Source organism: Gastrolobium bilobum, unplaced genomic scaffold (genome assembly GCF_033153095.1).
Source record: "Gastrolobium bilobum isolate Gb01-03AN ecotype WA unplaced genomic scaffold, APGP_CSIRO_Gbil_v1 utg39525, whole genome shotgun sequence".
NCBI classification, from domain to species: Eukaryota; Viridiplantae; Streptophyta; class Magnoliopsida; order Fabales; family Fabaceae; genus Gastrolobium; species Gastrolobium bilobum.
Genome location: NW_026895757.1, coordinates 83,529 through 102,971, shown reverse-complemented (window position 1 = coordinate 102,971; position 19,443 = coordinate 83,529). Strand labels below are relative to the sequence as shown.

General features: G+C 34.7%; 1 protein-coding gene across 1 annotated transcript; it reads right to left on the bottom strand.

The window, feature by feature from the left end:
* Nucleotides 1–1,103: 1,103 nt before the first annotated feature.
* On the bottom strand, nucleotides 1,104–4,475 carry LOC133295672 (uncharacterized). The gene is made up of 4 exons (XM_061494515.1): nucleotides 4,279–4,475; nucleotides 4,107–4,194; nucleotides 2,200–2,352; nucleotides 1,104–1,392 (listed from the first exon to the last, which is right to left on the bottom strand). The coding sequence occupies exons 1-4, from the start codon at nucleotides 4,409–4,411 to the stop codon at nucleotides 1,359–1,361; spliced, it is 408 nt and encodes a 135-aa protein (XP_061350499.1). The 5' UTR covers nucleotides 4,412–4,475; the 3' UTR covers nucleotides 1,104–1,358.
* Between the last annotated feature and the right edge of the window lie 14,968 nt (nucleotides 4,476–19,443).

The window sequence follows — 19,443 nt, the reverse complement described above, 5'->3', positions numbered from 1 at the left end:
TGCCCCTAATTCGAAACTATCTACCAATCTGCCCCTCTTTAATCGACTACCTTGCATTTTTAGTCGATTAAATGGTCAAAACAGGCAAAAATAGCTGTTGGGAGATTTAATCGACTAAATCTCCCTATTTAGTCGACTAAATCTCCCAACAGACAACAAAGGAAAACAAGTCAGTATGATTTTTTAATCAATTAAGTAGGGAGATTTAGTCCCAACAACCATGTAATCGATTAAAAATTCAAGTTAGTCGATTAAAGAGGGACAGATTGGTAGATAGTTTCGAATCAGGGGCAAAATGATTATTAATTAATTAATGAGGGGCAAAATGGTGAAAAAGCCCATAAAATTGTGTCATTTTAAATGAGACAAAAACATAACTTAGTATTTTTCTATTTAAAATTTAAATTTAAAAAAATCACAATTTTTCTCTCATAATTTTCGTTACTTATGTCTTTCTCTTACTTAAAATAACATAACACTATATCCTTTAAAAGGACAATCACTAAACCCAAAAATAAAACACTCAAAAAGGAGGAAAATAACCGGACAAGAATCCTTCTTAATAACAAAAACATTTTTTTATCCAATAAAAGATAAAAGATTTGCAGCAAAGCCGTACTCGATGAGATTGTTATATTCTACAGCCTTGCTTTTTCCACCAATTTTGTCAAGCCTGGAGACGAGCAAATCCGATGTCAAAGGGGAAACAACATAATCCAAACTCAGAATAGCATCTTGCAACTCGGTTGAATCAATTCTGCCACTCCTGTCTTTACCAGATTTCTCAAAAATGGACTTCACAATGACCGCTTTGATTCGGTCCCTTTTACGTATATATATATTTTTTTTTATAACTGAGGCTGTTAAGAGCATAAATGAATGATGGCAAAATTGGGTCGGGAATCGCTACCAAGTGCCAAATTACATGATCACCTGAATAATGCTATTTACACAAACCTTCCGTACATAACCTATCTGAATTCTCCACTAAAAACTTTTTTTCCAGTAAAACGTAGATGTAGCCAACTACAGATTTACACCCAGTCATAACCATAATAAGAGTTTCCTTTCTGGTATGCAATGAGTTCAAGATATTAAGAAAATTAGGATAAATAAATAAATTATTCTTCGTGGATACCAACACCAAGCGACTGAAATCACTTTGGGTAACAGATCTTGATCAACCATGTATAAAATGCAATATTAATCTACCCAGAGGTTCAAGATTGTTATCATAATTTTTTACATTTACTGATTTACATGAAGCCAGCTATTTCCCATCACTTAATAAACAAGACGATACATGGGTAGACATAACCCGGTAAAATATGAAGCTCCAAGTCATATCTAGGTTCGCCTTATTCAGGATGACAAGTCCAATAAACCAGTCCACTGTATGCAACGAAATTCGAATTAGAATGCAAGTAATCAACAAGAAAAAAGGGCTAGGATCATTCAAGTTACAAAGAGAAGCAATCACCAAACAAATCAGTAAAATCTTAAGAGTATGTTTAAAGTGATGGCATGCTTTAAAATTTCAATTCCAGAGAAGGACAATGGCAGAAGGTATAATTGGTTGCATTTTCAAGCTGTCTATGGGGAATTATATTAACAGTCAGGAGACTCGGGACTTTCAGAAACCAGTATCATAATGGGTTTAGGTTACCCGAAATAGACAAGTGAAATAAAAATACTGTACATGATGATGGAACCCAGAATTAAGAGGACAAGATCCCGTAAACATAACTATGAAATACAAAAGATACACCAAAGAGATCTCAACTCACCCTCAAAGCCAAATACCTACGCTCAAGAGATCCCTAGAGATCCTTCACCAAACCTCCTTTCACCAAATACTCAATTCATGCCTATAGAAACATCCCTCTAAACTTCTATATATACTAATCCTATCTTAAGATACTAATGATTTCCAATGAAATTTGAAATGCTAACTCTTTGAAAATCATTTTGAAACAGCTCTCAAAAAATTCATTTCTGTGAATGATTCTTCAACATTTCATGGTTTTGATGGTTTTCAACACATAATTTCTTCAATTCTAAAACAAGGCACTTTTGCATTACAACTCAAGGGAAAAAGAAGTTCTCAGACAGTACTTACGGAATTGTATCAGCATTCAAGAAAAGCAAGAGAGATGAAGAGGGCATAGATGAATTATTAAATGTTCAAACACCACTTACCTGATCAACACAAAAACACACTGCAAAACGCCTGCAACTCCAGCCCACACTGAAGGGCCAGATTTATCAATTGAATCTTGGATCAGTAGACCTGCTGATCCAGCTAAAGAAACAAAGGATACAACATAGGCAATAAAGAGCCACAGCTTCAGTCTGTTAACAAGAGGAAGTGGTTAAAACAAATTCTCAAGACAACACAGAGTACAGAGACATGTGAATCTCATTGCTTTAGGCCTTAAGCTAGTGGAAATTAAAAATCATAGGAATGTCTTGAGTTATTTCATCTAGTTGACTTGACGCACACAAGGAAACACTTCCTTGTTTTCCCTTCTTACATATTCCCCTTCCTATATCAGATAGATTAATGAAGCCTTGAGACACTGAGGCGCATAGTATTTTTATAACATGTCAGGTATCTGCTTGCACAGACCAAGTTTGTAACATGATTACCATATATCTCCTCCTATTGCAATGCTGGGACTTCAAATTCACCGTGTGTAGGGTGGTATGAGAAAAAAAATTCTGTTCTCATTTATGGCAGTTTTGGAGGAAGGATAACAGACATCTACTATCACTCAAATCATTTAATTAGTCGGTCAGTATTGTAGGAGAAAAATAGAATCTTTGAAGTAATCAATATCAACAACACTTTTATTCCAAATTAGTTGGGGTTGGCAGTCGATGAATACAAATGAAAAGATTGAGAGAAAAATAAATAAAAGAAAAATACAAAAAATGAATAAAAATAAAGTGGAAAATTAACATTTATAGGACACCTTACACCTTGAAGTATTGAACATAACAATTAACAAATAATAGCATACAGGGCCAGATCAATAATTCAGTAATATTTAAAGACAAAGTGTGACTGATGGGACACCAGAAATAAGGGTGTACTTTAGAGAAAGGTACAGAAGATCATCGGCTTCTTTAGTAGCTGAGTCAGCTAAGCAGGTAGAGGAGATTATTCCCTAATTTGTTATGAGGAAATCAGTTCGGATTTGGAGGAAGTAGAGGCAGCATCATGTAAGGGGAATGAGGGGATAAATAGGTGCATGAGTAGAAAGTAGAAAGGGACTAGCAGAGCTCCTCTATTGGCTTTGATACCAATTGGTGAGTATGAGACAAGAATAAGGAATTAAGAACAAAAGATGGAAAACAGAGGTAGAAAGTTGCACCGGAAAATGAAACATGCAGAACAAAGAAAAAGGAAGTAGTTCAGAGAAATTAGAGAAGCTCTGATTTCTCTGAAACCCAATTCTACTCACAGTCTACTTTCTACTCATCCTTGCACCTATTTTTCCCCTCATCCCTTACACGATGCTGCCCACTACTCCCTCCAAATCCCAACTGATTTCCTCATAAAAAATTAGGGAATTTTCTCCTCTACCTGTGTGGCTGACTCAGCAACTAAAGGAGCTGATAATCTCCTGTACCTTTTCCTATAGTACACCCTTATTGTTAGTATCACTACTCAGTTGCTCTTAAAACTTAATATCTTGGACACATGCATGCACAAACTCATTCTAGACATACAAGGATAACAGCATTCTTTGCAAAGTTGTTCAAAATATTACTTGGGACCTCAGCCTCTGTTTTGGAGAAATATAAATTCACTGCAAAAGGAAAAGGTGTTTATGTTCAGCAACCCAGTATCTGGTGAACGACCTCATTCCCTTGCTTCTAAGTTCATGACTAACGAGTAACGAGTAAAGTAAACTAATTCAAAATAATAGCATAGTCACTCACTACTCACACTCCATGTTCAATCTAAACAAAACTTATGCCTTGAATTTCTTTACCAAATTACGATATCACCAAGGAAATAAACCCTCCCTATGGCTTATTAATTTTGGCAACGCTTGAGAAATTTAATTTGAGAACTGAAAAAGCAGGTAATCAAGTACCTCCACTCGCCTTCGTCGTACGGAGAATAATCAATGTCTTCTTTCCTAACGCAATTGAACATCAAAGCCGCGAGGGAAGCGAAAATTCCTTTAAAAATCAATAATCAAACGCATAATTGGTTAATTGAAACCCTAAAACTAAAAGAGAGAGGTAGAGATATGTGAAACTCACCGGGTAGGTAGTGAAGGAAGGGAACGGTGACGGAGCTGCACACGACGGCGTCAAGCCAGATCCACCACCCGGCACCGAACACAGCTCCTGCGACGCCGGGGCCGAAAAGTGCCCATAACTCCGTTAAGTCCATGTTCTCTTTCTATCACACCCAAACCCCAAACAACACAAACGCAATCACACCTAACCTTCTGTTCCACGACATATCAATACGAAAATATCTTCGGTACATAGTGAAAACTCAGTTAAAAACTTAAAATTAGAAAAAAATAATATACTTAATTTTATTTTATTTTCCTATTTTTTATGGTTAATGATACTGAATTATTTATTTTTTTCTATTTTTAATAAAAGAGTCCATACCCATGTAGTAATGTAACATTGAAGATACGCGGAATAGTGACCAAAGTGTCACTGTTGGCCAAAAAAATTATCAGACTATCACGTCAACAGTAAATTTTGTCAAAATGCCACGTGGCATATTTCGCTACACTGTGTAGCGAAATATGTGTGCAAATAATTCGCTATACAGTGTAGCGAAATATGCCACGTCAGAACCAAAAATAAATTTTGACACATGGCATTTTTGGTTCTGAGCATTCTGACGTGGCATATTTCGCTACACTATGTAGCGAATTATTTGCACACATATTTCGCTACACAATGTAGCAAAATATGTCACGTAGCATTTTGGCAAAATTTATTGTTGGCGTGGCAATCTGGTAATCTTTTTGGCCAACAGTGGCAAAATGGTCACTGTTCCAAGATACGCTCCATCAATACACCGTATAATGTTTATTTAGCAAGGGTTATGTTTATTTCATTTTACATGAGATAAATAATTTTCCTACACAAAAAAAAAGATTGGGTCCCACCACTTTTTTTTCTCTCTTTCTTATCTGTGGGTCTCACTTGTAATTTTATTTCTACAACATAAGGTAACTATTTCCCTACGACATAAGAAAAGTATTTCCCTTTAGTAAATAATAATAATAATGTATTGTAATTTTGTTTTTACTTATAAATTTATATAAGAATATTCTTTTTGTTAATTTTTTTAGCTACGTTTTCTATTCATTGTTGTTGTTTTCCTTTTTATTTTTTAATTTTGTAAAAAAATTATTTATTTATTTATTTATTTTATTTTAAATTTTTTGGACAATAACAGGAAAGATAAAACAAAGAGACACAGACAATAAAAGAAACTAGGCACACAGCCTAGGCCAGCAAACACCAATTGTATCACTATACAATCTCGCTAAACATCCTGATGGAGGCTCGTCAAAAACTTGAACTGCCCAGCTTAATCCGTAAGCATACGAGGCTAGCCAGTCAGCCACCCTGTTTCCTTCGCAATGAATGTGCATGATTTGAACCTGCCAATGCCATTGCAACATGCTTCTAATTCGTTGAACCAGAATAGCAGAAGAATGGTTTAGATGGAAACCATTTCTTATTAGAAACTGGGCTGAAAGTGAATCCCCTTACAACCAAACTTTCCTAAACCTTTTTTCCCAAGCTACTTGTAATCCTTCCAAGCAAGCCCACAACTCTGCATGCAGCACCGTGCCTGGTCCTAAGTTCCTGCAGAATCCAGCAATCCAACTCGCAGATGGGTCACAAACCACTCCTCCACAACCTGTCTTGAATCCGTTGTCGGAACTAGGCCCATCAACATTAAGCCTGACCCAGTCTTGAGGAGGGCAAAGACCAAGCTATCATTTTTTCTATTCAACAACTAGTCTGGATCCCTGCTTCATTAAACATAACAGAAGCAAGAGCAACGCTATCCCTATAACCTATCGCAAATCGAGTAATTACATAAGCATTCTGGTTTTTCCCTTCAAAAACCCAAGTATTCCCACTTCTCCAGATAAACCATGAAAGAACTCCAAAAAGTAGGGACCCATCCATCTCCCACCCCCAATCTCGACTAATATCTAAATTGGTCATCATCCAATCTTGTAAATTAAGAGCAAAAAAATCCTGCCAATTCATGTGTTTCACAACCAAGCACCAAATTTCCTTCGACTTTGGATAGTCACGAATGACATGAAGAACAGTCTCACTCGATTGGTAACTGTTGTAAATAGTAATTATGTAGTCATTTATTGCTGTTGTAAATAGTAATTATGTAGTCATTTATTAGTAATTATGTAGTCATTTATTTGTATTTATTTAGTCCGTTACTTGTATATTGGGCCAAGCCCATTAGGTCAAAATTAGGTCAAGAAGTCTCTATAAATAGAGACCCATATGTACAGATTCAAATACGATTCAATAATATTTCAAATACCCTTTTATTTCAAGTTGGTATCAGAGCTCTCGATCCTGAGGGCTCTGCTTCCGCGCCTATTGTCTTTAGAACAAGAACCTTTTATTCTTTTTGTCTCTCGCTGCCATCAGCCGCCACCAGATTTTTTTTCCGGGGACCTCTTGGACCGAGAAGATCTCTGTTATACTGGATCTCTGTTACTGTTCATCGTCTCCATTATTCTTCATCACAAGACAGCATCTGTTCATCACGATTGGACCCTTTCCCGGTGGTTTTTCAACTCCGAACAGACCCAGAAAGAACCGCGCTCACCGGACGATGTTGCTCCAGAAATTTCAGACCGGACGGCCACCGCACGCGCCCACACGCGCCGCCCCTTCAACCGCGAGTGAAGCCCACGCGCAGCCAATCTCACCGGCGCGTGGCGGCACGTGAGACCATTTTTCCGGATCGGACCACCGCGATCTTGATCGTCCCTTCATCCTCTTTCTGGATCTGTGCTCCTCTCTTTGATCGGACATCGTTTGGTATTTATTTGTGATTTTTTGGCTTCTTGGAGCTTTTCTTTGACCATTTTCTGTGCAGTATGACCTCTTCTCAAAGGATTTCTTTTTCAAAATTTTATGATGGTACCTCTTCTAGACCTAAGAGAGATGATCGATGGTGTTCTTATTGTAAAAGAACAGGTCATATCAAGGATTTATGCTTTCGCCTTTATGGAAAGCAATCTGTCTTAGAAAAGATGGAAAAGTTGCGTGGTCAAGCGCATTTTACTTCCTCTGAATTAACTCCTACACCTAATAAGACCCAACCTGCATTTCGTCCAGATGAGTTGGAACGGCTCCGAACCATTCTTGATTCTATGAGTAAGCCATCTGATACTAGTGCTTTGACTATGACTGGTATGAGCTCCAAAACTTATTCTTTCCTTTCTTCATGTAATGATTTTAAACATTCTTGGGTTGTTGATTCTGGTGCTACTGATCATATGGCTTGTTGTGCTGACTCCTTTACCTCTTATCATCCTACCATTGGAACTCATACAATAGCCGTAGCTGATGGATCTCATACATCAGTTGCGGGTTCTGGTGACATAAACTTACAGCAGTCCTTACATCTTAAGGATGTTCTTCATGTTCCTAAACTTTCCACGAATCTTCTTTCTATTCATAAAATTACAAAAGATTTGAATTGTACTGTAACCTTCTATCCTACCCATTGTGTTTTTCAGGATCTCGCCACGGGGAAGACGATTGGTAGTGCTAAAGAGCAAGGTGGGTTGTACTATCTGGTGTCACAATCTCCTGCAAATAAAGTAACAAATCACATCTTGATGTCTCATGGTCAATCAACTGCTGATTCTTTGATTTGGCTTCATCATAAGCGCTTAGGTCATCCTCCATTTAGCTTACTCAAATCTTTATTTCCGTCATTGTTTTTGTCTAAATCTGTTGAGTCTTTTCATTGTGATGTTTGTGAATTTTCTAAGCATCATCGTGTGTCTTTTCCTTCTAGTATTACTAAGAGTGTTGAACCTTTTGATCTTATTCATTCTGATGTTTGGGGTCCCTCTAAAGTCCCTCATGTTCTGGAAATAGATGGTTTGTTTCTTTTATTGATGATTGCACTCGTGTAACTTGGGTGTACTTAATGCGTGAAAAGTCTGAGGTACCACAACTGTTCTTTCAATTTTATAAAATGATTGAGACCCAGTTTGGTAAAAAATTCAAGAGACTAAGAACAGATAATTGTACTGAATATGTTAATCATAGCTTTTCCCAATTTATAAGAAATAACGGTATGATTCATGAACTTACTTGTGTTGACACCCCCCAACAGAATGGGGTTGCTGAAAGAAAAAATTGTCACCTTCTTGAAGTGGCTCGTGCATTAATGTTTCAGACACATGTACCCAAATACTATTGGGGAGATGCTATTCTTACTGCAGCATTCTTGATCAACCGTTTACCCACTCGGGTACTTGACCATGTAAGTCCTATTCACTCTATGACTTCTTTTTTCCCTTCTATTCCAACTATGATGAGTCTTCCTCCACGAGTGTTTGGGTGTGTTGCTTTTGTTCATGTTCATAAACATCATCGCAGTAAGTTGGACCCTAGGGCTATTAAATGTGTTTTTCTTGGTTATGTTCCTGATAAGAAGGGCTACAAGTGTTATCACCCTAGTAGTAGGAAATTTTTTGTTTCTATGGATGTTACATTTCAGGAATCTGAGTCCTTTTTCCAAGGTCCTCATCTTCAGGGGGAGAATCCTTCACCAGAAATCTCATTACCTCCCTTCTTTGAGTTTGAATCATCAGTGTCTACTCCTTTACCTATGTCAGTGTATCCTCCACCTGGTCCTGTTCCTCCTGTGTATGTTTCTCCTTTGTCTGTTCCTCCTGTGTCTGATCCTCTTGTGAGTAATCCTCCTGTGACTGATTCTCCTGTGATTGATACATCAAGTACACCAGAGATACGAAAGATTATGACACCTGAAAGAAGGAAACAGCCCACATTGTCTCAGCAGCAACCTCAATCGTCTGAACCACTGGTAAGTCCTGAATCTCATATTTCTGATCATGATGTTAATACTTCTGATGACTTACCCATTACTACTGATTCTGATGATTTACCTATTGCTCTTAGAAAAGGAAAAAGAGCTTGTCCCAAGAAATCTTGTCCCTCTTGTACTCAATACCCTATCTCCCAGTTTGTTTCCTCTGCTAATCTTTCTGTGCAGCACAAAAGCTTTGTTTCAGCACTAGACTCTATTGCAATTCCAAAATCAGTACATGAAGCCTTGAAAGATAGGAATTGGGCTCAAGCCATGCAAGAGGAGATGAATGCATTGGAGAAAAATAAAACATGGGAGGTTATTGATAGACCTACTGGAAAGAAAGCAGTAGGGTGCAGATGGGTTTATGCCCTGAAATATAATTCTGATGGAACTCTTGAGAGATACAAAACTCGATTAGTTGCCAAAGGTTACTCTCAAACCTATGGCATTGATTATGAAGAAACATTTGCTCCAGTTGCAAAGATGAATACAGTGAGAGTTTTGTTATCCCTTGCTTCCCATTACAATTGGGATATAAACCAATTTGATGTGAAGAATGCTTTCCTCAATGGTGAGTTAGAAGAAGAATTCTACATGGAAATTCCGCCTGGTTTTGATTCTATGAAGGGAGAAAATAAAGTTTGTAAATTAAAAAAGGCCTTGTATGGATTGAAGCAGTCACCTCGTGCCTGGTTTGGAAAGTTTACTAAGGTTATGATGACCTTGGGATATAAACAAAGTCAAGGAGATCACACTCTTTTTTTCAAGCACTCCCAAAATGGTAAGCTTATTGTGCTCCTTGTATATGTTGATGATATTATTATCACAGGTGATGATTTTGTGGAGAGACAGATTCTGCAAACACGGCTTGCCTCTGAGTTTGAAGTCAAAGACCTTGGGAAACTGAGATATTTCCTAGGGATAGAAGTAGCTCATTCGAGCAAAGGAATCTTTATCAGCCAGAGGAAATATGTTCTTGATCTTCTCAAAGAAGCAGGAAAGCTCGGGTGCAAACCCTCTAATACTCCTATTGAGCAAAATCACAAGATGGGCTATGAAGAGGAGAGTCCTCCAGTTGATAAAGGACAATATCAACGGCTAGTTGGGAAATTGATATATTTGGCCCATACTAGACCAGACTTAGCTTATGTTGTTAGTGTTGTCAGTCAGTTTATGCACGATCCAAAGGAGAAACATATGCAGGCAGTAGAGAGAATTCTTCAGTATCTGAAAGGTATTCCTGGTAAAGGGTTGTTATTCCGACGTGATGACAATCTATCTTTAGAAGTCTACACAGATGCTGATTATGCTGGATCCGTGACTGACCGTCGTTCTACCACTGGTTATTGCATGTTTCTTTGTGGTAACTTGGTGACATGGAGAAGTAAGAAACAAGATGTGATCGCCAGATCAAGTGCAGAAGCTGAATTTCGAGCTATGGCTCAAGGCATTTGTGAGTTACTGTGGCTGAAAATTGTACTTGATGATCTAAAAATAAAATATGAGGAACCTATGAAGCTGCTATGTGATAATAAGTCCGCTATTTGTATAGCTCATAATCCAGTTCAACATGATCGGACTAAACATATTGAGGTCGACCGCCATTTCATCAAAGAGAAACTTGATAGCGGGTTGATTACCACTCCATACATTCCCACTGGGCGTCAATTAGCTGATCTATTGACAAAGGGGCTTCCTTCAGATAGATTTCAAGAACTTGCTAGCAAGCTGGGAATGATAAATATCTATTCCTCAGCTTGAGGGGGAGTGTTGTAAATAGTAATTATGTAGTCATTTATTAGTAATTATGTAGTCATTTATTGTTGTTGTAAATAGTAATTATGTAGTCATTTATTAGTAATTATGTAGTCATTTATTTGTATTTATTTAGTCCATTACTTGTATATTGGGCCAAGCCCATTAGGTCAAAATTAGGTCAAGAAGTCTCTATAAATAGAGACCCCTATGTACAGATTCAAATACGATTCAATAATATTTCAAATACCCTTTTTATTTCAAGTGTAACACCTGGGACACAAATCTGAAGAGGTCATGTGGCGTTGCAGTCTACGATTATTTGTCATCAACTTTTCTCCTTCCATTAACCATAAGAATATGCGCACTTTTTCTGGACCCCCCTCATTTCCACATACGGTCCCATTTGTGAGTCTGAATCGAAATGCCATTATTGTGTAATATATTGTAATCTGATTTAAGTGAGAATGCTTCATCCGTTGTCTCAGCCCATATGACCTGATCTTTGCCATTTTGAGTAGATGGGGGAACTATATTCATAAGCCTATGGGAGATATGATCAGGGAGCAACTACTAGATAATGTCCCATTTCCAACACCTTGACGCACCCACATAATCCACCACATGATGGAACTTGTCTTATACAGAGATTTAATTGGCCGCATGAGATAGTAAAGGGCCACAACCTGGTAGCCAATTATCAAGCCAAAACATTATGGCTTATCTGTTGCCTATTCAGACGCGGTTGTGCTCCATGATGACATTACAATGCCAGTTAATCCCTTTTACACAAGCGCAAGTTGTCATTAGGAGCATTTAAACTTGGGATCATACCTTCTTCCACCCTATATTTTGACTGTAGAACTCGCGACCACGAAGCATCCGGTTGAGAAAAGAGGTTAAAACTAACCTTAATAATAAAAGAGAAATTCACTTTTTCCATACAACGCAATCCCAAACCCCCTTGATTTTGGTTATTCTTTAAATAAAACATAGTCAGATATGTGGGGGGAAATTTGAAGATTCATACTTTCATTCTATTGCATACAAAATTTTACAATGTAAAATGTTGAAATTTTGAAGATTCATACTTTCATTCATACGGTTCTGATTGAAATCAAGCTTCCACTGTCTTTGAACAATCTTATTATGCAATGCATATCCTCAACAAAACTAAAAATCCTATAGACTGGTGCATTTTGAACCATAGGTTTCTAAGCTTATATATTTGAAGTTTTGCTGATTACAAAACACTAACAAGCTCAACATGGATGCACAAATTAAAAGGTAGTGCAACAAGTCCTAAATGGAGTTAGAAGATCAAGGCAACATGTAAAAATGAATAAGTAATTCAATTGTGCAAAGTCAACATCAAAGTCAAAGTTTTCAAGTGAAAAAAGATTCAAGAGTATATTGTTTGTAATGTTAATTAAAGTCTTGAGGATATTGAGAATTGAGTTTATTGAGTTATATCTCTCAATGTTGCATTTAGAAGATTTGATTTGAAAGAAGATTTAAAAGTTTTATATTTAATCCAAATAGTTTTTTTGAAAGATTTGATTTGGTTTGGTTTTTGATTTGAAAAAGAAAAAGTTAATTTGATATTAATCTTTTTAAAAGATTTTATTGATTTTTTTTATTTGAAAAAGAAAAGGCTAACTTGAGATTAATTTCCTTTTTAAAGATTTGATTAGATTTGGTTTTTGATTTGAGATTGATTTTCTTTTTGAATGATTTGATTTGATTTTATCTAATTTTGGAATTTTAATTTGAAGATTTTGATTTTATTTTAAAAAATACATTTTAGAAAGTTTTCTTAAAAATCATGATACAATATCTAGTGCATAAATCTATAGATTTTTCCTTAGGATTTGATTTTGAGAAAAAGTCTATAAATACCATACCTTGAGTCCTTATTCATATCTCTTCAAGAATTAAGAAGAGAAAAATATTGAAACACTTAGAACCCAAGAATCATACTCATCTAGGCTTATTTTGCATACTTTGAGAGAGCTCGATATCTTCTTATTTTCTTCATCTTTTTCTTTTGATTTCTTTTGTAATTCTGAATTTGGGGAGGTAGTTCTGCCGTGATTGGTTCAATTGGAGTGATCCTAGGGTATAAGTTAAGAGTATAAAGGGATTGATCACAGTCTTGTAAAATTTCAATTGAGGTTTGGTTCAAGGGGAGTGATCATAGGGTTTAAGTTAAGGGTGATAAGGTAGATCACGGCTCTTGTAAAATGGTTTCTTCAAGCACCGGTTGAAAGCTTGATGATAGTGGAACGATCGACCTCAGTCTGGATGTAGCTCTCAGTGGTGGAGAGTGAACCATGATATATCTCGGTGTTATCTTATCTTCCCTTACTCTTTTATTTTTCGCTGCATATTACTCTTCTCTGATTCATTGTTCTTGATAATATAAATTTATTTTAAGGGTTTGGGAATTTTTATCAATTGTCAAATCACTCTTGCATGCTTTCTTTAAAAATGGTTTTTTTAATTTTTCTTTGTTTAAAGCAAAAAGTTTAAAACACAATTCACCCCTCTCTTGTGTTGTTATTTAACCATTCTTTCTTTACGGTCAAAGGCCGGTACTGTTTCCCCTAATAGAGGTGTTAGACAAGGGGATCTCATCTCCTCCTATATCTTTGTCTTGTCTATGGTGAAGTTGTATCACCTAATAGGTAATGTCGCGTAGAGGAAAGATTATAAGCCTATAATTGAGGGTAAAAGAGGATCCAATATATCCCACCTTATTTTTGCGGATGATTTAATGTTTTTTGTATAAGCAAGTACTCGTCAAATAGAGAATATCATGAATTACTTAGCTTCCTTTTGAGAAATATATGGTAACAAAGTTAGCTTTCTAAAGTCCAATATATTTTCTTTTTTTATTCAAAAATGTTCCTGGAGTTTTTGGTAATGCTATTATTGAGAAAAATGGATTTGTGAAAACAAAAAATCTTGGTAGATACCTCAGCTATATGATGAAACATGGGAGAGTCAGCAAGTTGCATGATAATGATATTATGGACAGAGTCCATAATAGGCTTCAAGGTTAGAAAAGTCAATGCTTATCCATGGCTGGTAGAGTTATATTGGCCAAGTCAATCATCTCTGTCATTCTTACATTCCAAAATCAAAATAGCCTACTTCCAGTTGGTATATATGTTGAAATATAGAACCTTTAGAGGAATTTCATCTGGGGAGACTCAGTCTCTCAAAGAAGACACATTTTGATAGCTTTGGGACCACCGTAACTTTCCAAAGAACCTCAGTGCATCGGGCATTTTCAAGATAACGAAACAGAATGAAGCCTTTTTGCATAAATGTGGGTGGTCCCTTATCCATTTTTTTCTCAACTTTGGGCCCGAGTCCTTAAAGTTTAGTATAGTAGAAAATGAAACTTTTCGAAACGAATGATATGCAAATCTTATAATTCTCATCTTTAGAGAGGTTTGTGTAAAATCTGGCCTAATGTTATAGGCAATGTTGTTTGGTAGATTGGTCATGGACAAAAAATCAGTTTCTGGTTAGATACTTGAACAGGTCTAATCCATAATTTACTCTCCCTTGCAACTGTCTCTCCTGATCCTAATGAATTAGAGTACAAGATTGACCATAATGCCTTTTTGTCTAATGGTGACTGAAATACACAATATCTTAATGATCACTTTGATTCTCAGGTAATCAATTATATTCTAGCTATTCCCCTCCATTGATGTTGATGCTAGTGTGGACACTTCTGCTTAGAAGGACTGGAACCCCAGTCAATCTTTAGTGAAACTTGCCTATTGCAAATTGATGAACTTTACAAATCCCTCACCTAACAGTTATTGGGATAAAATCTGGACTTGGAAAGGAAAGAAAAGATAAAATTCCTCATTTGGAAGTTGTATGATAACAGGCTTTTAACCAAAGACAGAACTGCCAAATAAGGAAGTACCACAGACATATTTTTGTCCTGAAAAAGATGAATCTTGCCTACATGTGTTTAGAGATTGTCCGAAGGCAAAGAACATTTGGATCCTGCCTGTAACACCCGTAGTACTCCGATTTGTCAACATTACGTATGACATTAAACACAATTATAATCACAGCAATTGAATTAAAATACAGATATATTTTTTTCTATTAATAATTATTTTTGATTACAACTATTTCCATAATTAAAACAATTAAAAAAATATAATCATAACTTAAACAATATGCAGAATATTAAACTTTACTCAAATATGCCATACATTGCTTCTACATAAATATCAAGTGGTCCCTATAAGCCAACAAGGCTCAAATCTCATTTTATTCATATTCAACACTGAACAACCATCATGTTTTTCCAAAATTGGGACTGCAATATTTTACCATAATTTTTGACATTTTATTATATTAACCTGGATTTCCTAAGCTTTCCAACGACATATTATAAGCCTCGATTGGATTTGTATAACTCAAGATACGTTTGTTGCAAACCTACTGCTTAAACCAGATTTTCAAAAAATAGGGCAACAACTTCAAAATTAAATTGGAATTAATCTACTTCACCAGTGGCCCTAATATTTTATAGGGTTATATCTCTGTGTTAGCTTCATATAGGTTTAAACTTCACTCAATTAGGAGCTTTGTAGCTTAGGTTATGGTCGTTTTACTACACCATGTTTGATATCTCGCCCAGATATCCGGATATTTATTGGTGAGATATCCGGATATTGGTCATGAAATATCTGAATATTTCATGACAGTGGCCAAAAATATATTGGCCAATTTAGTTTAGGGTCTAAAGCCCACCCTTTTGTCATATACTCCAACTTGAATCTAATTGACATTTTCTCATAGTACGTATATATACTTATTTTTTCCCAAGCATAAACATATTATTCATTCATTGATTCATTGGTTAAGGCTTCAAGCTATATTTAACATCGTAATATAAGACATTCACTTTACATCTCATTGTTTCTTACAAATATACATCATGTTCTACATACATTCTCATATTTTTCTCAACTTGCATAATGCATTATCATACAAGTAAATTGCGTAATCTCTTCTTGACATAGGTATTCATGCATAATCTCAAAATGAATAATGACATATGGGTATATAATAAGTCTCATAGTCATGACAACTTTGGAACTTAAATATTACAAAACATGATCAAAGTCCCTTACAAGAGTATACATCAAGAGTCATACAAAATAATAATGATCATCTTTTAAGTTCCTATATAGAGCATATTCTTCTCAAAATATGATTACAATTTCATTTATATCAAAGTAATCCAAAATGTAGCATGTTATGAAATAAACTCTAGGTTGGCCTTTTACAACAAGATGCTCCTTCTTCATCAGTAGGGGTACCTGAAATGATATCCCCACACGTGATGAGATAAAAATCTCAGTAAACTAAGGGTTATTGGATAATCACTCCACCCTATAGTTCACCTTAGTGCATCAAAATATTAAAAAAAACATGGATATATAATAATAATAATAATATATTATGTGAAACTTCCAAGAGATATCCACTCTGATTGTAGCTCTTAGGTGTCCATACCCTAAGGAGTACCATAGGCTTTCCAAGGGAAGTTCATTATATTATTTCTATTATTTCTCTGGTATGGCCAACCATTTTATTTCCGAAGTAAATGCATAATACCTTACTAAGGGTTGTCCCACAGGATAAATACCCAATGATGATATACTCCCAAGGGTTGTCCCAAAGGATGAATAATCAAAGAAGTGCTCTGTCTACTTTCTATTATATTATTTCTCATCAAGCATCATACAAGTTTAACATTCAATGCATATATAAAATTATTCCTCCCCAATGGAGCATGGTAGAACATACAAGAGACTAATGCCCAAGGTCCAAAAGTTTACCATTCTTGTAGATTTCCATTTGCTTTCTTTTATGCATTAAAAGCCTTGACCACAATCAAACCACCACAAGCAACTTATGGCAAAATATGGCAATGCGATTAATCACACATACAACACATGTAACATATTTCATTTATATATAAAATATGTCACATTATTTATTTCTTACATAGTAAAACCAAATAGTCAAAAAGTTAAGATCATAGTTTATATTCACACACAACTACAGTCCACAGAGATATCTCATATAAGTTACCAAAAAAACTACAGTTAAACTTAGCGTCTCGCAAGCCCAAAATTATCCACGCTAGGTAAGTCAGGGATTTTCATACTCCTACATTAATATCTATGTACAAAAATATGGTAGAAGTATAAATCTTACAAAAGGAATCTTCAACTACATAGCTAAGTAATCGAGTAGAGGCGTAAGTGAGCCTCTTTACAGTCTTCATACATCAAGATAAGCATTTTACATCATATGCCACTGAGATACACCCAATCTATTGCGTACTAATCTGGAAATGTTAGATAACAAATAAAAAACACAGATGAAAAATATTCCCAGTAATCTTGAGCATTTTCGCACATCAACATTTCCAGCCACATTTACATGGAAAATACCTTCTTATGACAAATAATTTAATACAAAATAAATAAACGTATTTAATTATTTAATAGTGACTAATAATACTATGTCCAACCTTTAAGGTCTCTGACTGTAAGATATATATACATGGTTGAACTCAAAATCAGAGTAAGGCGTCCCTTACCATATAAGCTATTGTATCCTATTTCTAGTTGCGTCATTATCACGTTAGAAATTTATAATTTATAGCCATTATCGTTACCCAAACATCGAGTTGTTTAAACAATCAGAGGTATGTCCATATTCATTTCATGAGTTAAACAGATTTAAATTACTAAAATGTTGGACACTGGGTATGAAGTGATAAAATAACTAAGTAATACAATTCAACTAATATCAGTGTTAAATACCGAGACAGATTATTAGAAGATCAAGTATACTAATTTTATTATCAGGTAGCAAGGAAATAAATGTTTGCAACATATTTAAAGTATATTTTAAATACCACTTTATTTGCAAATATTATAACTCAACTAACCAGTGCTACTTAATTAACTTGTGAGATATATAATGACACAAGACTGTCTATTATAAATTTTTCCAATCAAATCAAACCAAATCAATATACATAACTCCACCTACACATGGACATCACACTAATCAATATTATATTCCATAAAATAAATGAAGTTAACCAAACATTACAACCTTATAATAGTTTGTTATCTAGATTATGAAATCTGATGTTATGTAGTAGTACAGTTTTTTTTTTTATAAATTTCTTAATCAAAGTTTATATCCAGCAACCAATTTACGACTATGTAGTGTTACAAATAAAATAAATAATAATTAACATACTTCTAACATGATTAAATTCTATATTTGATTTTAATAGTTTTGTTATAATATCTCTTTATTCCTTATTAATTTAAGTATCCGAGATATCAGATTGAATAGTATAATGGAGTTCAATCATCTATTCATTGTTTGTCTATTTATATATATGACCATTATTATTGTTTCCCAAAACGGGTAGCAACCTAGTTATATATAAAAATTTCTCATAAAACAGATAAATAAATGTCTCAAAATACATACAATACTTTAAAGGAAAGAATCAAAATAATTTAATAATTGTTCAACATAGGTTTAAACTTCAATCGCAAATAATGAAAACAAAGAATAAGATAAAAAAACATACGAATAGCCATGAAAAAAATACTGCAAGAGAATAGTAATTAAGAAAGGATTTGACTGTTAATAGGAATATATGCTGTTATCTAATCCTATTTTGTTCCCATTCTTAAAGTTCTTATGGTATTACTCATTTTAACAGTCGTTGCAATCAGAATAAGCAATGAAAAATATTATCATCTATAAAACAAATAAATAATGTCGTTCAAACTAAAGAAGTGACAATAAAAATAACACAAGAAGACAATATAAAATGACTAATAATAAGTTAACAATATAATATAGGAATGGAACTTGTCAACATGAATGTCAAACAGAGATATAATTATATAACCAATAAACAAGATGTTTAAAGCGGAGGATGATAGATAAGTATTGAATAAACAGAGGAAAGCAAAGCGTAAAGAAAAGAAGAAAAACACGTGATCCCTATGCTGTTTTAAAAGATATAATTATCTATAATATAACCAAAACAGATGATGCATTGCCAACATAAAATTACAAGAGTAAGAAGACTATATTGAAAAATTAGAAGGATTGTCAACCCAAGACCACCATGCTATCACAATTCCTTTGCTTTTCGCCATCTTTACACTTCGATTTTGCCTTACCATAGAGTTTACAAAGACATACTATACATAGAAGAGTTATGCTTATCCTATTATGGTTTTCTCCATTAGTTTTTTGACACATGTTGTGTTCATTATTACTCTTAAGCAAATATCTTCACCACTAGCCTTTATCTTTATTCTTATTTATAAGTTATTATGTTTTATGTTGTTGTTTATAAAAATTTACTTTACATTCATATATGATATATAGTAGTCATATTGGTTAACTTAAAAGATTACATGTATTTCATATTTTTATAGTCAAATATATTTTCACCTTATATGAAACGTTGTGTTTCT

Coding starts and splice junctions, on each gene's coding strand:
- LOC133295672 (XM_061494515.1), bottom strand. CDS start 4,411: ATGGACTTAACGGAGTTATGGGCACTTTTCGGCCCCGGCGTCGCAGGA. Junction 4,195..4,278: donor CTTCCTTCACTACCTACCCG/GTGAGTTTCACA, acceptor TGATTTTTAAAG/GAATTTTCGCTTCCCTCGCG. Junction 2,353..4,106: donor TACGACGAAGGCGAGTGGAG/GTACTTGATTAC, acceptor TCTTGTTAACAG/ACTGAAGCTGTGGCTCTTTA.